Raw genomic sequence first — 22,304 nt, forward strand, 5'->3', positions numbered from 1 at the left:
GACTCCATAACTGACAATAATTAAAGCTTACATACTTAAAGTATGTTTTTTCAAAAGAGAGAATCAATTTACCTCAGAGGACAGCTTCAAAGATTAAACATAAAAAAAAAAAAACTAGGGCCTGCTCTGTCGGTCGGTGGTCCACAAGATTTCCCATGCGTCTCTGGCCTACATGGTCACAGCTAGTTTGCGATTGTTACCAATCAAATGAACCTTCAGCGCCTCAACACTGCACACATCTGTCAGCTAGCCTGCATATTTTCACTGCGGCTCTGCATCGAGATTCAGGGGATTACAGGGATCCGTGATCGCAAATCAACTACAGTCTGTGACACAACTACACGTAAATTGCCGAATACATCGGCAATCACAGACCGAAGCAGTGACGGTGGTCCAAAGGAAAATGTGCTCCTATCGCCTAACCCTAGTGTAAACTTGGACTAAGATGCCTGTTGAGTTTTGCCACTGAATGGCCCCTCACAGTTCCTGGACAAGGCTGGATCTGTGTTCAGCTTCCGTCTGAGCCATGCCAAGCCTCAGTCCCACACGGTCGGGTCTCGCGAGTGACACAACCATCATGTGTTGCCATGGTGGGCAGTTTGACGGCCACTCTAACCAACTTCTCCCCCTCCCCAAACAGCTCACCACCATTAAAAGTGAATCCCGTTTGAAGCACCTACTGTCACGGCTACCTGGATACTGCCCTGAGTCGATGGTGAGTCCTTCTGTCACACACTCACACACCCACACACACGTCCTCCTGCCTTCCTATGGTTTAGTCGGGGCTTGTTAAACGGAGCTACCCCAGGTTTTTGTTACAAGACAGGAAGTGGACCCTCGGCCCTGTTAAGGCCTGACAGTTTCCGTCATGTTTGGACCTAACACAAACACATGCTTGGATACACACATACATACCTAGACACACGGGCACACACACACACAACCATTCCTCCACACGTACACATTCAGGGCACACACAAGCATTTCTCCACACACACATCCATCCACACACACAGCCCCCCCTCCCACCCACCTCTCACCAGTGTAATTACAAACCTGAAACGCCACCCTGCTTTTCATGTTTGCAGAGCTAAACCTCGCTGTAATCAACCACACTTAAGTACTTGGACATGTGTCCTGCTATCATTTGCTGAAATAGATCAAAAATAGATTTTTTAAATGGATTTCTGGATAGTTTTAACCCCCTGACCTCCCTCCCCACCCCTCAAACTCCCCCCCCTCCCCCTACACACACACACCCCCACCACACACACCACACACACACACACAAAAACATCTTCTTCCCCTTGACAGTGATGAGATGAACAGTGAGAGCAGATGAGTTTTGGCAGTGTGATGTGTGGGCCAGAGCTAGCAGCAGTCAGATCAGTCAGGATCATCCTTCATTCCACAGCACTTACTGGACTCCCTGCATCACAAATCATGTTTATGCTTTATGAAAGACTTCGCACTCTCCCAGCCTAGTAAACGATCCTGATGTCCACTGACAGGAACCCTTTTTCCCCAGCCAAGGGACACGTAGGAGTGTTTACAGTGACGCACAGAGTGGAACCTCAGGCAGGATCCAGTTTATTTAGGGGGGGGTCATAGTTTATATGTCTGTTTGCTTGTGTGTGTGTGTCCCGCTTGCGTCACAAACTCTTTGGTGATTGTTTTTCTGTTATTATACGTCTTACATGGTGTTTCCATACCAAGATATGAGTTTCTGTGGTTTACACATTTCTGTTGGTGTTTTATAAATAAGTTTTTAATTAAATGAGCTGTTATATTAAAATGTTCTTAAAACTTTTGTAACCTCGGGGGAACGGCGTCACCAGATATTTCCATCTATTGTATTACTGAAGAAGGAACTTTCATTTGACAACTTCATTTCTTCCTCCGGAATGTTGAACGTTAGGTTCAAACGTATGTCTAATGAGAAAATCGTAGTTAGTTGTTTCTCATCAATAACGTACGCTCTCCATCACTGTCATGTATCCGTGTGTCTGTGTGCGTGCATGCGAGTGTGGTGTATATGTTGACTGAGCTTGTGTGCATGTGTTCCCCGACTGAACCCTAACACTAACACTGACCTCTCTCCCCCCTCTCTCTCTCTCTCTCTCCGTCTGACAGAATGAGCTGTTGACCTGCATCAACTCCTCTCTACCAGGTAAGACAACGGCGGCGCTCTTTCAAAGGGATGTGTTTGTCTTCTCCAGCAAATCCCCCTGTCAGATGGTAATCCCTCCCAGATGTTAGAGCGTTGCTTCGGAGCTGAGGCCGTGTACCCACCAAGCTCTCTCCAGAGGCTCTATATAAGTCTACACAGCTCACTTCCATGATGGATCTGAACACACGCCAAACGTTGAGCAAGGCACCAGTCAGTGGTGGAGATGCTGTTGGCCCACCAATGTCTGAGGTTCTCGGTTTCCATTGTCATTGTCATTCGAGACTTGACGTTTGCCACTGTGTTTGGTTTTAGGGTGTCTTTTTGTTTCGGAAAGACAGCAAGTTTTTTTTTATGGGGCTTACAGGCTTACAGCCAACTTCTGGATGACAAGAATGGATTTCTGCACTGTAACCCTGAACCTATTTAGATTTAGGATGCTGATGAAGAAGCTCTTTTACTGTAATGATCCAAGGGGTTGTGGGTAACCCTCGTGGCCATCTTTTTGGATCCACAGGAGCCTCCAAGAAGTCTGATGGGTGGGTGGGGCTGGGCTGCTGTGAGCTGGCCATCTCTCCCGAGTGTCGCAGGGATTGTAAAAAGGTAAGGCTCACTACACCATGCACTGTGACAGTGGACAGAATACATACAGTATAAATATTATAAACATACAGAAAGAGACAGAGAGAGAGAGAGAGAGAGAGTGAGGAGAGAGAGATATATACATAGAGAGAAAGATAAAGGAGAGCGAGAGAGAAGACAGAGAGAGAGGAGAGAAAGAGAAGATGAGAGAGGATAGAAAAGAGGGAAGAGAATAGCAGAGAAAGAGAGAGAGAGAAAGAAAGAGACAGAGAGAGAGAGAGAGAGAGAGAGAGAGAGAGAGAGAGAGAGAGAGAGAGAGAGAGAGCGCGGAGAGCGAGAGATAGAGAGACCGAGGAGAGAGAAAGCAGAGAAAGAGAGGAGAGACAGAGGCAGGTGGATCCCTGACCCGATGTGTCTCACTTGCAATCTCTCCCCTCGCAGGCGTCGTCAAAGAATGACATCACTAAAGTATGCAAGAAGGATACCGAGGTAAGCAACGGGTTCCCTACTTAACAAGCACCACCAGGGAGAGAGGAGCACATCCTGTAGGCCTGCTGGGATAGCTAGCCTAGCCAGCCTGCGGGGGAACCCACACCCTCCATCCCCCCCTCTGGCAACACTCTGAACTGACAAACAAACAAACACAGTGGGCACGATGTTTGGTTTGGATCAGCACCATGACCACCAACCTACGCACTTCCACACACACACACACACAGTAACAAAGCACACACGCCCGTACAGTACACACACATACACACATACCAGACCTTGGTTCCTTTCATGTCTGCTGTCTCTCCCAGTTGAGTGAATAGTAGCTAGAGGAGTCTGAGCCAGAACACAAAACAACACTGGTCTGTATGCTCTATTATGACATGCTGAATGGACCCCAGTGTGTGCGTGTGTGTGTATTCATGATGGAGGCTTAGCTAGACAGCTGACAGGACAGTTGGTTGGCCCTGTCCACAGTCTTCAGGTTAGGGTCAGGGTTAGCTACCTTGACACTGTCAGTATAACTGATCTGGGGCCTTTCTTATTAAGGTCTGTAGCAGCCAGAGTGTTTGTTGTCGAGTTCATCATGAAATATGAAGAAGAACCAGGAGTATTAATAAACGGTTGTGATCTTTCGTGAATCAGAATTGTACAGTTGTGTGTTCTGATCATGTTTTCTCTCTCACTTCCAGAAACCCCTCTACATCTGCATCACCAAAAACGAGAGTAAGATCACAGTCTGGCTTCAAGAACCCATCTCTATTACACACACACACACACCCACACACACAGACCTGATACCCACACACCCACACACACAGACCTGATACCCACACACCCACAGACACAGACCTGATACCCACACACCCACACACACAGACCTGATACCCCACACACCCACACACACAGACCTGATACCCACACACCCACACCCACAGACCTGACACACACACTCATCCAAGCCTGGCGCCTGAGCCTGTGATAGGATGAGAATTAAACATGCTGTAAGCCGCGTGACCCTTGACCTCTCAGAGGAGGAAGTGCGTGCCCCTCCTGGCTGGCCGTGTTTACATTCCTGCAGGGCCGGGTCACGACCCCTCTTTCGGAGAACTTGATTGGACGTGTCACCGAGCAGGCCAGCCACAGATAGGCCTAATTTGTATTCGTAGCCGCGAACGTGAGACTGCAGACAACAGCTCATATGTGATCTGCCTCTGGGAACTTCACAGGATGTGAGGTCGCTGACTTCCTGTCGAGGGGTCTGGCAACTGCAGACCTGGCCCTCCACATGTTCACCATCCCGAATTACGCCAGTGTGTGTGGGTGTGTGGGAGGGAGAGGGGGGAGGATAGGGTCTACTTGTATGTATATTAATGTAAGTGTGCCTGTGTGTGTGTCTATTGTTTCTCATGTCTGTGTGTGTGTGTTTGCATGTGTGTCTGTGCGTGTGTCTGCGTGTGCGCGTATGTCCGTGTGTGTGTGTGTGTTGTCAGGGGGCTCCGTGTGCTGCGGCTACGCGGGCAGACACACCAACTGCAGGGAGTTCTGTCAGGCCATCTTCAGGACGGACATGTCCCCCAGCGCGTCCCAGATCCAGTCGGTCAAGGACTTCTGTGAGCCCATCAGCCCGCAGCTCATCAGCTGCGTGGCCAACTACACCAAGTCCTACCCCGTACGCAGCCCATAGACAGTGAGTTCAGCCCCGGACATCAGGCCGGTGAAATGGTGTTTCATCTAATCCGGATTATAGGATACAAATGGATATACACTCACCCCCTCCACCTCTCCCCCCCTCCCCCCCAGGTCTGTACTGCTGCGACCGGGCGGAGGACGCCCACTGCCAGGTGGCGTGCCGGAGGATCCTGCGCACCCTGACGACAGAGCAGGAGATCATGGACAGGCTGATCGTGGAGTGTGGCAGCGAGCCCCTCCCCCAGGACCCGCTGTGGCAGTGCTTCCTGGGCAGCGCCCACCCCCCCGCCAAGACCGACGTGGACACCCCCTCCCCCGCCAAGATGGACTGTGCCAAGCTGCACTGCTGCGCCAAAGCCAATACCTCACTCTGCAGGTGAGGACAGACACACACACACTCGCACCCCCCCCCCCCCCCCCAGACACACACACACAGACACCTAATCCCAATTTTCTCCCTCTCCCTTTCTATCTATTTGTCTCCTCTCTCTCCCCCCCTTTCACCTTCCACTCCCCTCTCTCTCACTCTCTCCCTTTCTCCCCCTTTTTCCATCTCTCTCTATCTCTCTTTCCTCGTCTTTGCCTTTTCTTTCGGTCTCTGTTTCTCTCTCTTTCTCTCTCTCTCTCTCTCTCTCTCTCTCTCTCTCTCTCTCTCTCTCTCTCTCTCTCTCTCTCTCTCTCTCTCTCTCTCTCTCTCTCTCTCCCCCTCTCTCTCTCCCAGGGAGATGTGTCAGGGGATCAGCATTAACTGGGGCACCCAGACTTTGCTGGAGTTCGACCAGCTGTGTGAGTACAACCCTGTGGAGATGGAGCTGATCACCTGTCTGGCCGACGTCCGAGAACCCTGCCAGCTGGGCTGCAAGGACCTGGCCTACTGCACCAACTTCAACAACAGGTACCTCTCCCAACATGTCCACCAGTAGCCTGAGGGAACTACCTTCAGTGTTGGCAGGCTATTGGTCGGATGTGACTGATTAAGACTGGGAGTGTCCCAGAGAGGGCAGGGGAGAAGCAGGGAGACCCGTGGAGGGACTCTGGCTGGCGGTCTTTCTGTACAAATGACTCTACTTATTATTTCCTGTGGGTACCTTCCGCCCCATCGACCAGCTCAGAGCGCAGAGGTCTCATGTGTACGAAGAGTAGGGCGGGGGGGTTAGAGGAATGGTTGGTTATCTCACCGGGGACCTTGGCTTGCTTTCCACAGTGGAGTCTAACTGCCCCCTGAACGTTCTAGAACATGGTTCCCATTCTAGAAGCAGAACTGGAAGGCATTCCAACTATTCCATGTATTGTTTTTGTTGGAGGAGAAGAAGAGAGAGCGATAGAGGTTGAAGCCCTCTTTAGATGACGGTGGCATGGCCTCTCCCGCTGTGAGTTCAGGCAAACAAACGCTGGCTCGAGTTTCCTTTGATGTCGTCCAGGGGACTGTCATGTGTGAGCCTTCCCCTCGTGGGGTTCAAACACCGGGGTTGACCTTCAACCCAGAGGTCCAGGGACACCAGGATGGAGGACAAACAGGACTGAAGGGATGTATGTGTGTGTTAGGGGGGGTTGTACGTGTAGCTAATAGATATATATGCAACATGCAAGGCTTTCTTTTCCCCTCCAGCAATTTTCCATGTTTAGAGAGACTTGAAAGCCAGGGAAGTGAGTCACTGTGGAAGGAAGAGAGAGGGTTTAAGTCTGACAGGAAGTGGACACAAAACACTGTTGCTGTTGGGATGATGATGAGGCCAATGTGGACAATATTCAAACACACACTCATACACACACACGCACACACACACACACACACACACACAAAAACACACTCTCTAAGACTGTAAACAAACCCGGCTCTAACAAGGAGATCAGTAGCAGTTGACCACACCCAGCCTCTGTCTGGAAATCTGCCTCCCACTCAACCCTCCAATTAGATGACCTGTGCTGGGCCCATCCCACCAATCAAATGGCTCGCTCTGGACAGACCAATTAGCTGCTGCAATGGGCCGACATGAAAGACACTTGCTAGTGTGTATTGCTACTGTGAACCTAGTTTAATCAGAAATCAGAAAAAATGATAATTGTTGGATACGTATTTGTGCTCTGCCTCCAGCCTGTGCTCGAATACAAACGTGATGTAATTTTTCTCCTGTTTCTCTTTGCTGATAGGCCCACAGAGTTGTTTCGCAGCTGCAACATCCAATCCGATCAGGGAGCCATGAACGACATCAAGCTCTGGTCCAATGGGACGATCAAGATGCCGTTCATGAACATCCCAGTCCTGGACATCAGGAAGTGCAGGCCGGAGATGTGGAAGGCCGTGGCTTGCGCTCTGCAGATCAAACCCTGCTACAGCAAGTCACGAGGAGCAGTCATCTGCAAGTAGGGAACCCACTCTAATCTGCTCTGCTCGGCCGTTCTCTCTACTTCACTACTAATAATTATGTATCTACTGTACTCTGCCATAGTTTACTTTGCTCTGCTATATTTGACTCTACTCTCTACTCCTAATATTAATAATACCCTACTCTACTTTTCTCTATACTGCTCTGCTTTATTCTTTCTCGTACACAAACAGAGAGAGAAAGACAGAGAGAGAGAAAGACAGAGAGAGAGAGAGAGAGAGAGAGAGAGAGAGAGAGAGAGAGAGAGAGAGAGAGAGAGAGAGAGAGAGAGAGAGATGAATGGAGTGTTTGTGGTCTCTGCAATACCTGACTCAGTCCTTCCCTCAGTGTATACATCTATAGATCCTGTCACTGAGAAATCCCACCTGGACCTCTGTGTGTGTGTGTCAGTGTGGTCAGAGACAGACATTCCATACCTCCGTGTCATTCACACGCGGGCACACGTGTGTGACAGGGAGACATGTCGACACACACCTTTATTTACACGTACATTCCCAGCACTCCCCCTTGGGCCTGTAAACACACACACACACGCATGTCAGGCAAACACGCCGTCACACACGCGCACACGAGTGTTGCAGTCATTGTGTCGGAGCTTGTTCCGGATTATCCCTCCTCACGCTAACCCTTCAGACAGTCTGGCCCCCCCACCCCTCGACCCCCATCAACCACCCCCTTCAATCTTTTCACGTCTTCCACAAAGCCTCACCCACCTCCCTGTCCATCTCCTCCAGCCCCTCCCCCCCTTCCCCCCTCCCCCCTTGTCATTGATTGATGGGGGGGCGGGACCTCGTTTGCATTAGTCAAGCCTGTGATTGGCAGCATCTGGCCCTGCCCTGTAAACCTAAACACAGGCGTCCCCCTGCTCAAGTCTGTGCAAGCGTTTGCTTGTGCGTGTGTGTGTGCGAGAGAGGAAATGTATGTGTGTGTGAGAGAGGACATGTATGTTTCTGTGTGTGTGTAACCTGAGCGAGACAGAGAGAACGTGAGAAAGATTGTGAACGTTTTGTGTGAGAGAGATAATGTATGTGTGTGTGTGTGTGTGTATGAAAAGAGATCGGGAGAGCAAGAAAGAGAGTCAGACAGAGAGAGAGAGAGAGAGAGAGAGAGAGAGAGAGAAAGAGAAAGAGAGGGGGGGGTGTTTGTGTGTGACACCGCTGAGGGATGGAAGAGCAGAGGGGGGTAGAGGGACAGCAAGAAGACAGAGTCAGACAGGAAATGACACGGTGGGATATCAGAGCAGGCTTGCCAGACAGACTGCTGGGAGTGTCTGTATTACGGGGGCCTGTAGCAGGCATGGTCTGGCAGAGAAGAAGCCACTTCAAAGAGGCGCAACTCCTCCATGACTCAGGGGAAACAGGGCACATACACAAAAATGCTGCTCGGGCCTTTGAACGTAGCCCCGAAAATGCTTCTCATTCTTTACAACGTTCCTGTAGACGCTATGTTGAACGTCCTCCAACCCTTGACTCCTCCCCAGGTCGGACTGCGTGGACATCCTGACCCAGTGTGGCGACCACAAGCTCTTCCACGAGGGCCAGACTGCCGAGCGCATCTGTGACCTGCTGTCCCCCACGGACGACCCCCAACGCTGCATCCCCCTCCACAGATACCTCAGTCAGTAGCCCCCCGTGTGTGTGTGTGTGAGAGAGAGAGAGAGAGAGAGAGAGAGAGAGAGAGAGAGAGAGAGAGAGAGAGAGAGGGTGAGATGTCGTGTGTGTGTGTGTGTGTGTGTGTGTGTGTGTGTGTGTGTGTGTGTGTGTGTGTGTGTGTGTGTGTGTGTGTGTGTGTGTGAGAGAGAGAAAGAGAGAGAGAGAGAGAGGGTGAGATGTCGTGCGTGTGTGTGTGTGTGTGAGAGAGAGAGATATGGTGAGATATTGTGTGTGTGTGGGTGTGAGAGAGAGAGCAAGATAGGGTGAGATAGTGTGTGTGTGTGTGTTATTTGAGTTGAATATTTTTTGTGCCGTCTGTTTTGCAAATAAAAGTGTTTCATTTGGCCTCGAGTCAGTTTATTTGAAATGAGAAGTTAGACACCAACCACCTTAGAACTTGACTTAACGCTCTCAACTTGTCGACCTCGCTCCCCAGCTCGCAGTTCCATAGACAACTACATGGGGGGAAGTCATCCACCCCTGCAACCCCAACCCCTGCCCTAGCAACCACCTGTGTGAGGTCAACAGGAAGGGTTGCCATGACGAGCACAACTGCCATCCTTACTTCTGTGTGCCAGGTAGGTAGTGCATACTGTCTCCTCCTAACGCTAGAGGGCGACAGTTTGAGCAAATACACCACCGCAAGGCTCTCCAACCCTGTTACTGGAAAACCACCGTACTGGACTGTAGGTTGTCACTCCAAACCTTGATCTAGCACACTTTATTATAAGAAATTGCTGCTTAATTGGTTTACTGGTTAGTGACAACAGGGGTTGAAGCAAAACATCTCCAGGAAGGTATCTCTCCAGGAGCAAGGTCTGGGTGTAAGTTTCCAGGATGGTATCTCTCCAGGAGCAAGGTCTGGGTGTACGTTTCCAGGATGGTATCTCTCCAGGAGCAAGGTCTGGGTGTAAGTTTCCAGGAAGGTATCTCTCCAGGAGCAAGGTCTGGGTGTAAGTTTCCAGGAAGGTATCTCTCCAGGAGCAAGGTCTGGGTGTAAGTTTCCAGGATGGTATCTTTTCAAGAGCAGAGTTGGAGACCCCTGCACTACACTTACACACAAGAATCTCAAACACGAAGATTACAGTATATGCCACTGGGTTATGCTCACTCTGTCTCTGTATGTGTGTGTGTGTTTATATGCATGTGTGTGTGTACGTCTGTGTGTGTGTACGTGTATATGGTGAACGTCTGTGTGTATGTGCGTGCGTGTGTATTCCATGCCACAAGGCTGTAAGCTGGGCGAGGCGTCCGAGTTCCTGGTGCCCATGGACGCCCGCATCCAGGTGCCCACGCGGAGCTCCCAGGTGGGCTGCTACGAGGTGTGCAACTGCAGCCACAGCGGCCGTCTGGAGGGCTGCGCCGACATGCCCTGCGTGGACACCACCAAGACCTGCATCGTGGGAGGACAGAGGAAGAGTGAGTGCACGTCATGTCTTCCTCAGCTGCAACGCGCCGAATCCAGACGCCTCAGATTTGCCTGCCTCCCCTAGTGTGAGGGGGATCGATTTTGCCCCCCCCCCCCCCCCCCCCCCCTGCTGGCAGCAGTCTGTAGGTGTCGATAACCAAGGAGGTCGGCGTTATGTTGGGAGTTAATACGACTCGAATGACGGTCCAGATCTGTGTAAATGACTGTGTTTGGTTTGAGATATCTCGATGGATTCTGATGTTGGGGGGAAATGAAAGGAGGAGCTCGCGGTGAAGAACTGACCCTGGTCCGAATCCCCCGACCCCTGCCTGTGACGGCATGGGGCTCATGTTGTGTAAACAGCTCTCTCCCGCCCCCCCTCTCTCTTCTCCCCTGAAATGCTGCGTTTGAAAAACAGAAAATAAAGCGACCGCATGCTGCTATTTCCTTCCTGTGGTCCCACTCTCGCCCGCCACGACCAAATGTCACTGGGAGGACTTGAAAAGGAGCATGCTGCTAGTGCGCTACCCTCTCTCTTTCTTTCTTTCTTTCTCTCTCTCTCTATCTCTCTCTCTTTCTCTCGTTCTATCTCTCTCAACCATACCATGTGTGTCGGGAGGAGGGGAGGAAGTTGTAGAGAGTAAAGTAAACCGCACATCCTCCAAGGAACCACATGGCCCATCCCTCTGTATCACCGCCCCCTAGTGGTGCAGCCCCAACCTCTACATGTCAGACGACTAAACAACACACGTCGTCAGGGTCTTCTCCCCGTTCCGCCCCTCCTCTCTTTCCCCCTCTTTCTCTGGTCTGGTTTTGAATCTACATTTGTTTGAACCCAAACTAGTTTATTGGTTTTGCTTTTATGTTTGTTTTCCCCTCCACATCCACTCGGGTCATGTGTTTGGGGTCTTATTTGACACAGATGTGGACGGCCTGTACAGCAGTCCGTTCCAGAACATTCGGAGGAGCTGGAGTCCCATAAGAGAGCTGTGTTAGAGCGGGTCGTGTTGTGCCAATCTAGGAAGGACTCAAAGAAATGTGTGACCGCAAGCGAGCAGAGTCCGCGTCATTTAAGTGGCGTGCGTGTGTGTACGTGTGCGTGCTTATGTGTGTATACGGTGTGTTTGCGTGTGCGTTGATGTGTGTTTGTGCTTATGCGTGTCTCCAGATCACGGTACGTCCTTCAGGGTGGACTGCCACCCCTGCTCCTGCTTCGCCGGGCAGGTCATCTGCTCCACGCGTCAGTGCCTTAGCGCAGACAGCTCCAACGAGGACCGCCAGCGCTTCACTGGTCAGTGTGTGGGAAAGTGTGTGTGCGCGTGTCATTGTGTGTGAGGGACGGTCTATAAGGATCTGTGTTATGTGTGAGAGGTCATGGCTGTGTGGGTTTCCGGAGCGACTGACCCGTAGCGACTGACCCCTCTCGTCTCCGTGCAGGTCTGCCTTGTGGCTGCCAGGACCGCTTCGTCCCTGTGTGTGCCAACAACGGACGCACCTACCCCAGCGCGTGTGTGGCGCGCTGTGTCGGCTTTAAGGATGACCAGTTTTTGTTTGGCCATTGCCGTAGCAACGACCCCTGCTCCCCGAACCCCTGTGAGAAGAACAAGAGGTGAGCGACTGCCGCAGTTCTCCTCCTGTCCTGTGGGGGGGGGGGGGGGGGGGGGGGGCTGGGGAGACCAGGCCACCGTTGGGGAGAGGCCCCCTGCTGTTCAGCCTTTTCTCTCTCTTTCTCTCCACTTTCACTCTGTCGTTTCTCTGTCTCTCTCTGTCTCTCTCTCTCCCTGTCTCTCTCTCTCCCTGTCTCTCTCTCCCTGTCTCTCTCTCTCTTTCTGTCTCTCTCTCTCTCCCTGTCTCTCTCTCTCTCTCTGTCTGTCTGTCTCTCTCTCTCTGTCTCTCTCTCTCTGTGATTGACAGCTGTGTTGTTTGTTCAGGTGGGTCTAGGCTGGGGCCCCCCCTGAGTTGCCGGGGGTAACCGGGCTATAAGGGTCTTTGAGTATGGGGTGTGTTTTTGTAACCCCCCCCCCCCCCCCCCCCCCCCTCCTTCCCCCATCGCCTTGAACTCCCTGCTCCCAGAGGGGGGTCATTCTTTACCCGGCATCCTTCACTTCCTCTTACGGCGGCTGCCTCATCAAGGAAGAGACATGAGAGTGAGACAGAGAACGACAATAGTAAACAGTAGTGCCGAAGCCATTCAACTGTGGTACTGCTGCTCTCTCCTCCCTCCCTCCCTCCCTCCCTCCCTCCCTCCCTCCCTCCCTCCCTCCCTCCCTCCCTCCCTCCCTCCCTCCCTCCCTCCCTCCCTCCCTCCCTTCTCCCACTCTTTCTGAACATACCTTCTTCCCCATCCCCCTCTCTCCCTCTCTCCCCGGCCTGTAGGGAATAAAGATAAATGTCTGCTGTTACCTCAACGTAACATCTCTTCTTCTTCGAAGACCCAGACAATCTGTCTCTGTCCTCGCCCTCTTAAACCCTCTTGTTCTCTGATAAACAAGACAATAAAACTTCTGGGCAACGCACGTCCTCACACCTGATTGGTGCAGACGCATTGCGGTGGCGGTTGCCCAGGAGACCCCATGGTCTTCAGTCAGGTGACTGAAAGGAGGTTGGTGTTCCACCCTTCCCATCCGGTAGCTCACCGGGCTAGTGCCTGGGTTCGAATCCAGCCTTGGCCCTTTGCTGCATGTCTTCCCAACTCTCTCTCTCCCTGCCAATCCTGTCACACTTCACTTACATGCTGTCCAATTAAACATGACAAAATATATATATATAATTAAAAGAAAGCTAGAGGGTGAAATGCTTTACTGCTTTGGAAAACGGTCTAACCCCCTTTCCTCTTCCTGGTTTGGCTCCTCCCCCCTCCCCAGGTGCATCCCTAACAGGCGTGTGTGCCTCAGTGACCTGCTGGCCGTGCCCTGTCACCAGTACGAGTGCGTGGTCCGCCCCGCCACCTGCGACAAGACCCACCTGGACCCCGCCTGCGACAAGGACGGCAACCCACACACCAACCTGTGCCAGCTGTACCAGACGGGGAAGACTCTGGCCTACATGGGCCAATGCCAGGTAGGAGCCGGGACGCACACAGAGCTGTAGATCACTTGACACTGTAAAAGAACTAAAGTTTGCATAGAGGGGTGTGTACAGGAGTGTGTAGACGAGTGTGTAGATGAGTGTGTAGATGAGTGTGTAGATGAGTGTGTAGATGAGTGTGTAGAGGAGTGTGTAGATGAGTGTGTAGAGGAGTGTGTAGAGGAGTGTGTAGAGGAGTGTGTAGATGAGTGTGTAGAGGAGTGTGTAGAGGAGTGTGTAGAGGAGTGTGTAGATGAGTGTGTAGAGGAGTGTGTAGAGGAGTGTGTAGAGGAGTGTGTAGATGAGTGTGTAGAGGAGTGTGTAGATGAGTGTGTAGAGGAGTGTGTAGAGGAGTGTGTAGAGGACTGGAGTGTTTCGCAGGGGTCTCCGATGCTGATTCCTGGAGAATGGCCTTCCTGTAGGTTTTAGATCCAACTCTAATCTAGCTCACCTTATTGAAATAATCTGCTTCTTATCCTGTTAAATAGGGTTAGCTCTCCAGGAACATTGTGGAGATTGGAGGTGTACAGATTGATGGAGTGTTTGGCGAACACGGTTCACAGCTTGAGAATCGCAGTTGCTTATCACCACATGTTTGTGGTTGAACAAGCTGCATTCAGAATCTTCTGGAAAAAAAACACATCGTACAACGTTCTCTGTTTTCATATTTGCTCAGGCATGAAAGGGTTGGTCAGCTTCCATTGTGGAAGCTAACCAACGGTGCCCGTCGGCACAATGCTCTGGGGAAAATAACCTGACACTGAATCACAGAACCAGGGTGGGGTGTGTGTGTGTGTGTGCTATGGAGAGGTGTGTGTACTGATTAGTCAGTGAAATGAAAGTAATCCTCTCTGAGCTGCAGTGTAAAGCCTCTCTCTGGTGTCAGCTTGGTGAGAACATATTCTGGCAGCCAGATACGTAACACGGTGCTACGCCCCAACTGGTGGTTATGGACACACAGATACAGAAGCACAAACAGCCCTCTCACCCACACACACACACACACACACAACCCCCCTCTTTGACACACACAAACATACACACAAATAACCCCCCCCTCACACACACACACACACACACAAACAACCCCCCCTTCGACACACACACTCTCATACACATACACACACACACATTGCCAACCCAACGACAAACTCTCACGCACAGATGCACACATTCGCAGACTATTATTCTGGGCTCTCGTGGGTGAGGATTACCTCGTGTGTTGTGCAGCTCTTGAGAGCAGGCTGGTATCTCTGAACACTGCTTCTGGCTGAGTGCTCTGCAGGTGTGAGGCAGCGAGGCAGAGAGAGAGGCTGGAGGCAGGCAGAGCGGTGGGGGGGGTGTTGCAGTTTAGATCGTTGGTGTTCCACTACCGTGGTTAGGTACTGCAGGATCAGGTGAACCTCCCTCAACCGCTCCTGACCGCAGTGGTTCAGGGCCATTTGACCTTGTTAGAACACAGCCCACGCCCGGTGTCACATAGCAACGCTTCCAGACACAATAGGCAAAGAACTTAACAGACTTGTGCTTTTGTCTGTCGGTGTGTGTGTGTATGTGTGTGTCTGAATGGGTGTGTGTGTGTGTGTGTATGTGTGTGTGTCTGAATGGGTGTGTGTGTGCGCGTTGGTGTGTGTGTTGCAGGATGCCTGCAGGAAGCCCCAGCCCGTGTGCGGCCACAACGGCGAGACGTACAACACCGTCTGCGAGGCCTTCTCCGACCGCGTCGCCGTCGACTACGAGGGCCCGTGCAACGCCGTGGGGGCGGTGTTTGAGTTTGCGTCCGACTCGGGGTGCAACATGACCCCCTGCCCCCCCCTCTCCACTCCGGGCTGCACCCCCGTCATGCCCCCAGGTCAGCCGACGCTCCAGTGAGATTCCGAGAGGCATCTTCGACTTCCTGCCGCCTCCCCTTTGACCCCTGCGTGTGTGTGGGTGTGTGTCTGGCAGGTGCCTGCTGCCCTCTGTGTGCTGGCATGCTGCAGATCCTCTGGAGCAGCTTGCAGATGGACGTCTTCGCTAAAGTGAGTCTCTGCCTCTGCACAGGGCGGTGTTCCAATCTCTGCAAGATGGCACCCTCACTCAATTTGGGGATTTCCGATGTCTTTCAGCCGCCCTTTACTCAGATGTATCCATTCTCATTTCCTCCATGACTGACTGTGGAGGACAATTAGGATGCGGCGCCTCTCTCCGTCTTTCACCTCTAGATTAGGGTGTGGCGTTTTATCCGCAGTGACACCTGTTGACCACTAGAGGGAGGTTCAGATCTACAGTCGCTAACTGTACTGTCCATGGACACACCGACGCTATCGTCAACATAACATGTCCTTGCCTGAAATTCCCTGCGTGTTCAGAATAACTGTATAGGGCCAGATCTTAGAAACAAACGCTCCCTCACACACAAACACAAACACACACAAACACACAGGCACACACACGCACACACACAAACTTGTAACAGTTAGTCAGCAGCTGCAAGGCCAGTTAGTCTAGGAAACATCTCATTCACATCAGATTAATCATAAATCCAGGCCATTAGTCTCTCCTTAATCCCCAACACAAGTATTTGATTAACTCTAGGCCAAACCATAAGCCTGCTAATGCCAAACAAATGACCTCTGGGGGGGCATTTGATTTGAGTCAGGGCTCCAGGCCACGTGGCTGCATAACTCTCACTAGAACCGGGTTGCCCACGCTGCAACACAGTGAACTTTTCATCACATGGAGATCAAACGCACCCTACAGCCGTGTCCTGACCACGAGTTCACCATCAAACTCGATGTACCGTTATGCTTGTTTTTTGTTCCTGACCGCGTCTTCTCGTCTTGTGTCGGCGACCTTTGACCCCCCCCCCCCCCCCCCCCCCAGCTGAACCACGGCAAGCCGGTGACCGTGCACGACGTGCTGCGGGTCCTGCGGCTGCACGTGTCCGTGCCGCAGTGCGACATCTTCGGCTACCTGAGCATCCACTCGGAGCTCGTCGTCCTCGTCGTCCCCGTGGATCAACAGCCCACGCCGCTGCAGGTAAACGCTGCTCACGCACGCACACACACACACACACATACAGGCACGCGCACACACACACATACAGACCCACATACCTACGCACACACATCTATACACACACACACATACACACATACAGGCACGTGTGCACACACACACAGGCACGCGCACACACACACATACAGACCCACATAGCTACGCACGCATATATATACACACACACATACACACATACAGGCACGCGTGCACACACATACAGGCCCACATACCTACGCACGCACCTATATATACACACACACGCACACACACACACAGGCACGTACACGTGCATACAGGAAGGCAGGCACTCCCGCACAAGCGCACACGCAAACACACAGGCACGCCGCACGCACTGGGGAACACACGCGCGTAGATGCCGTTTCTATAGGCGTACACTGGGAGGATTTGAAAACATATCCAGTATGCTTAAAGGGAAACCGTCTCCCAGATACTCGCTGCCTGGGTCTGGAGAGCTTGAGATACTTGTATTATTCATTGGCTGTACAGTACCGTCACAGTACATACATAGATAGCGGGTACATTGACAGATGGACGCGGCCTTCTCGCAGTGCAAGTCTTATGTAAGTGGAGCTCAGCCTTATGTAAGCTACATCCTCTGTGTCAGCCGGTGAACAAACAAAAAGGTCTTACACAGGTGCTCGTCTTCAGCTGGCATGGGCGCCGTTAGAGACGCACGCTACACGCACACAGAAGAAAAGACTTGTGCAAACACTTCCAGACCTGCAGGCACGCACACACACACATAATCCCCCATAACACAAGGGAACCGAGGAGAGGCACAGTATACTCATGTATTTGTTTATCTGATTAGCTTATTATTACAATGGCGGTTGTAATACTCCTACAGGCAATGATCAATACGCACTCTTCTTGCGCAGGCTACAGTAGCCCTGTCGAGCTGTTCGCGTCTTCACTGATCCCTGGCTCTGCCTAGGCCTTTCAACTGACTCAACACATCCAGAGAGACTAGCACGAGAGACTGAGAGACTGTTATTAATATTGATATGATCTCTTTTGAAAAGTTTCCTCCCCCCCTGACAACACGTTTGCTCTCTTTCTTTCCCTCCTCGCTATCGTGCGTGTGCATGCGTGTGCGGGTGTTTGTCAGATTGAAGCCTGCAGCAAGGAGGCGGAGAAGATCGACGCGCTCATCAACTACGGCAGCCCCACCCTCGTATCCCACGTCCCCCTCTCCGCCTTCCTCACCTCCGAGGTCATGACCTCCACCGTCGTCTCCGCCGGGGCACCCAGGGCGGCCCCCTCCCCCCTGGCCCTATGCCTGGCCTTGGGCCTGCTCCTCACTCTAGCCCCAGGCTCCAACCGGGCCTAGGCCACCGCTAATCCAGTCCCACCGGCCAGCCTCCCTTTCCAGGAAGCTGGTGGCGGAACTCAGGGCTCTGACTCGCTGGGTCTGTCCTGTGACAGGAGCCCTGGAGAAGCTTTGAAGCTTTTGACAATCATCCCCGTGGACGCCGCGGCGTCAGCGTTGTAAAGAACGGTGTCTGGCAGGGAGAGAGTGAGCGGGAGAAAGAGAGAGGGGGGAAAGACAGCAGCCGGGCCGTCCCCAACTCAGCCGTTAGACCCACTGAGGACTCGGTCATTAATCTCATTTACAGCAGGTGTGGATGTGGGGGTTGTGCTTTCAACTCCCTCTGCTCCACCTCCATGCACGTGTGTGTGTGTGTGTGTATGAGTGTGTGTGTGTATGAGTGTGTGTGTGTGTCTGTCTGTGTACGTGTCGCATGAGTAGGTGCCTGGTGGTTTAGTTAAGTCGTTTGTGTGACTGATGCACTCAAATTCTGACATTTGACAGTGTCTCAGAGGGCCATTTACCCCTTTTACACCCCCACAAACACACACACACGCAGGTACACAAATGCAAACGCACACACCTACGCGAAACAAATCATCTGTAAATTCAAGGAGGTGGATGAGTGCAGAGACTGAACAACACCACACACCTACACACACAGACAAACCCGGTTGACACTCTTATTTCAGCCCTGTCGATGGTCTAACTATAGTGGAGACTGTCATCCCTGCTCCGACAGTCAGTAAAAGGGATCCAGGATGTTCCTCTGACTGTAGATATGAGGATGAAGGAACAGCAGCCATGTTCAAAACGACAATCAACCCCAGTCTGTCCTACCTGCCCCTTGGGGTCAGCCCATCCACAGAAAGCCTTGCATATAGTTTTCTAATATGAAGTAATACAATGCAATAATTTTATAATGTCGATAAGAATGATGAAATGTTCTATATTTGATATGTATCTAAAAAGAAGAAAAAGAGTGGATGGAGATATGATCATCTGTGCCATTTTTTTTAAATCTCTGTGTCCTTTTATTCATTGCATGATGACAATTATGAAGCCTTTTTACTCCAGAATGTAATGTATTCTACTTTGTGCCGTCCTAATGCGTTGTCACCGGTATGCCTAACACCCCACCCCTCCGCCCTCCACCCCATCACCCTCTGACCTCCACCCCATCACCCTCCGCCCTCCACCCCATCACCCTCCACCCCATCACCCTCCGCCCTCCACCCCATCACCCTCTGACCTCCACCCCATCACCCTCCGCCCTCCACCCCATCACCCTCCACCCCATCACCCTCCACCCCATCACCCTCCGCCCTCCACCCCATCACCCTCTGACCTCCACCCCATCACCCTCTGACCTCCACCCCATCACCCTCCGCCCTCCACCCCATCACCCTCCACCCCATCACCCTCTGACCTCCACCCCATCACCCTCCGCCCTCCACCCCATCACCCTCCGCCCTCCATCACCCTCCACCCCATCACCCTCTGACCTCCACCCCATCACCCTCTGACCTCCACCCCATCACCCTCCACCCCATCACCCTCTGACCTCCACCCCATCACCCTCCACCCCATCACCCTCCGCCCTCCACCCCATCACCCTCCACCCCATCACCCTCCACCCCATCACCCTCCACCCCATCACCCTCCACCCCATCGCCCTCCACCCCATCACCCTCCACCCCATCGCCCTGCACCATCCACCCATCCACCCCCCCACTCCAACGTGCCCCTTTTCCACCATCAGTATTATGTTGCTAGGCAGCTTTGTAGCACCAAACCCACAACATGGGCTTTTGTATTATTTCATGTTTTCAACTTTGTTTATATGTTGTTGTATTTTTGAATTATATCAGATGTGTTCATATTGCCAATGTTTGCGGAGCTGCAGAACCATGGATGTGTTGCGTCGATCAACGCTGTGTTGCATCATGCTTGTGGAGAGATGATAAGGTGCCAGTACTTGCAAAAATGTGTGTAAAATGCCAACAGAATGCATATTTTATGAAATATAATAAGATCCTACAGTACAAAACATGTTTTTTTGCAGTGTGTTTCATCATAGTGGCCATGAATAGTGTTGTTGAACATCCTCACAGGAAGAGCAACTTTCCAGTCCACTCTCTTTCCCCATCCTCCTACTATATTGCAATACATGTAAACACCACAAGATGGTGTAGATTGTGAGTCCCTTAATGCTATTCTACAAGGCATACTGAATGCATGTCTCTGTGTGTGTTTGTGTTTGTGTGTGTGTGTGTTCTGCTCCAGAACCCTAAGGGGCAGTGCCTGGAGAGCAGAGAAGGAAATAGAAGTGTCTAGAGCCTGATAAAGGTCTACGAGGCAAACCTTTTGTCTGCTTGTGATGTACGTTTAGCCAAACGCTCACAGTGGACTTAATGACCATGACATGAGAGTTTCCCTCTCTTTTGGGTCTCCATCCCCTCTCTCTCTCTTCCCATCTCTGTTTTTCTCTTTCCTCTCTTTATCACTCTGTCTCTCTGTCCCACTCACTTCTCCGAATCCTGCTCATGAGAAAACCTACACTTGTGTGCACATTTGTGTGTGTGTGTGTGTTTTGCTGTTTGCACCTTGCTTTCGAGAAGTACGTGTGTGTGTGTTTTTGTGTGTCAAGCCCACAGTTGTCTGCTGACTGGAGGGTTTAGTGGAAGTGTTTGCCAGTAACTGTGTGCTAAATGGGTTTATCTTTCATTCAGTTTACAGATTGCTTAGACACAAAAATGTCAAATAACACACAGTTAGTGAAACCTGACACTCAAGGAGCAAAACAGCAGCCCTGATCTGGACAACTATAAGCACATTCTCAGCACATTATTTGCAAAATACTACACACAGTGTTTTGCAAATCATTAAAGACACTTTTCTACATTAGACACAGAAATATAAGATGATGTCACTTACTGTAAACCTCAATACAATATATATGGATCCCCTCTTCCCGAGCAACTTAGCAAACAAAAGCTGCAGACCCTATGTGACCGACCTTGAGTTGGCTGAAACACGCAGTTCCTTTTACAGAAACATCGTCACGAGATGACTTGTGACACACATCACAAGCTGACCAAGAGAGGCATGTGATCAGCATTCTGAAGGGGAAGTGAAGGGGAGGTTGGTGAACTTTGAATTTCCAGGAATCCGAAATCCCAGTAGACACAGAAAAAAATCCCGCCTTTGATAAATCTTGGGAGAGAGAGTGTAGGAGACAGAAAACGAGAGCGAGAAGGAGCATGTGGGTGTGTAATTGGCCGGCACTAAACGACAACACTTAAAGGACACATCTGGTTCTCAGGCTTTTTTTCACAAAAATATATTAGTTTCACACACACGCACAATAAACACTCGCGCGTTTATCACAGCTGTTTAGTGGCAGTACCAATACATTCCAGAGGGAAGTGGACATCAGTGCTGTGCTGCCCACAACAGTTTTGATATGGAATTCTGTTTTTCTCTGCATACTGTGATTGAAATAGCATCCATTAATATAGAACTACTATATTTAGAGGTCCAAAAATTGTCTTTTAACAAGTCTTTTAGTATGGCTCAGCCAGATGAGTCTGTTGCATCGTCTGTTTGTGATCTAATCGGCTTGCAGCTGAGTTCCGTCGATGCTATGGACAGTTTTGGTTAGTACAAAGCTCATGCATAGGTACTCGGCGGGGTAACTTGACAGAAAACAGAATTCGAAAATGCAAAGCACAGTATTGGACAGTGTCAGGATATAGTGCCTGCTGGGTGTCATAGGAAAGTGTCGGGGAGAGGGAAGAAACAAACGACGCATACTCGCACACACCTTTCCACACTCCCCGTCTCTTACTTTCTCTCTCTCTCACACATACATACTGACAACTAACATCAGGGATTTCTTTCATTCTATCTTTCTATCTTTCTCTCTCCCTCTCTCTTATTCTTTCAGCAGAAAACTCTGGCAGAATCTGACCCTGACGCTGTTGCCAAAACACATTGCTCAATCACAATGTATTCCCAAACAAAATGTTCCAAGGTTTAAAGCTAGCCTTCTAGAAAATAAACACTCACCGACTCAATCAATATGCCAATAATGTTGTATCCAACGCAGCCTGGAAGAGAATAAAACATGTTATGAATATAACATGTCTACCACCACAGGTGTCTTTGTCGACCTGCCACCTTTTCCTCATTCTAGTCCTTTATTGTATCACTCCAAGAGCTGTGCTTTTGAGTCACGGGGACAAACGGTCTCTCTCTCACAGGTGACAGGTTAAGAACAAAGACACAGGCACAACCTACCACACACGGACACAACCTAACACACACAGACACAACCTAACACACACAGACACAACCTAACACACACGGACACAACCTAACACACACAGACAAGGCCCCTTACAGGTGACAGGTTAAGGACACAGACAGAGACAGCGCCTCACACACAGACACAGTCTCTCACAGGTGACAGGTTAAGGACACA

General features: G+C 51.0%; 1 protein-coding gene across 1 annotated transcript in view; it reads left to right on the plus strand.

Moving 5' to 3' along the window:
- Positions 1–19,311, plus strand: part of reck (reversion-inducing-cysteine-rich protein with kazal motifs) — a 30,875-nt gene extending 11,564 nt beyond the window's left edge. Inside the window, 19 exon segments of the mRNA XM_067252134.1 lie at positions 641–715; positions 2,134–2,170; positions 2,685–2,770; positions 3,191–3,238; positions 3,934–3,967; positions 4,735–4,935; positions 5,045–5,309; positions 5,655–5,828; positions 7,085–7,297; positions 8,801–8,937; positions 9,416–9,550; positions 10,203–10,391; positions 11,549–11,671; positions 11,818–11,989; positions 13,245–13,440; positions 15,088–15,298; positions 15,394–15,467; positions 16,312–16,467; positions 17,618–19,311. Coding sequence (XP_067108235.1) covers positions 641–715; positions 2,134–2,170; positions 2,685–2,770; positions 3,191–3,238; positions 3,934–3,967; positions 4,735–4,935; positions 5,045–5,309; positions 5,655–5,828; positions 7,085–7,297; positions 8,801–8,937; positions 9,416–9,550; positions 10,203–10,391; positions 11,549–11,671; positions 11,818–11,989; positions 13,245–13,440; positions 15,088–15,298; positions 15,394–15,467; positions 16,312–16,467; positions 17,618–17,839 — 2,748 coding nt within the window. The 3' untranslated portion in view covers positions 17,840–19,311.
- The last annotated feature ends 2,993 nt before the right edge of the window (positions 19,312–22,304 follow it).

The sequence above is a fragment of the Osmerus mordax genome, chromosome 15 (genome assembly GCF_038355195.1).
Source record: "Osmerus mordax isolate fOsmMor3 chromosome 15, fOsmMor3.pri, whole genome shotgun sequence".
NCBI classification, from domain to species: Eukaryota; Metazoa; Chordata; class Actinopteri; order Osmeriformes; family Osmeridae; genus Osmerus; species Osmerus mordax.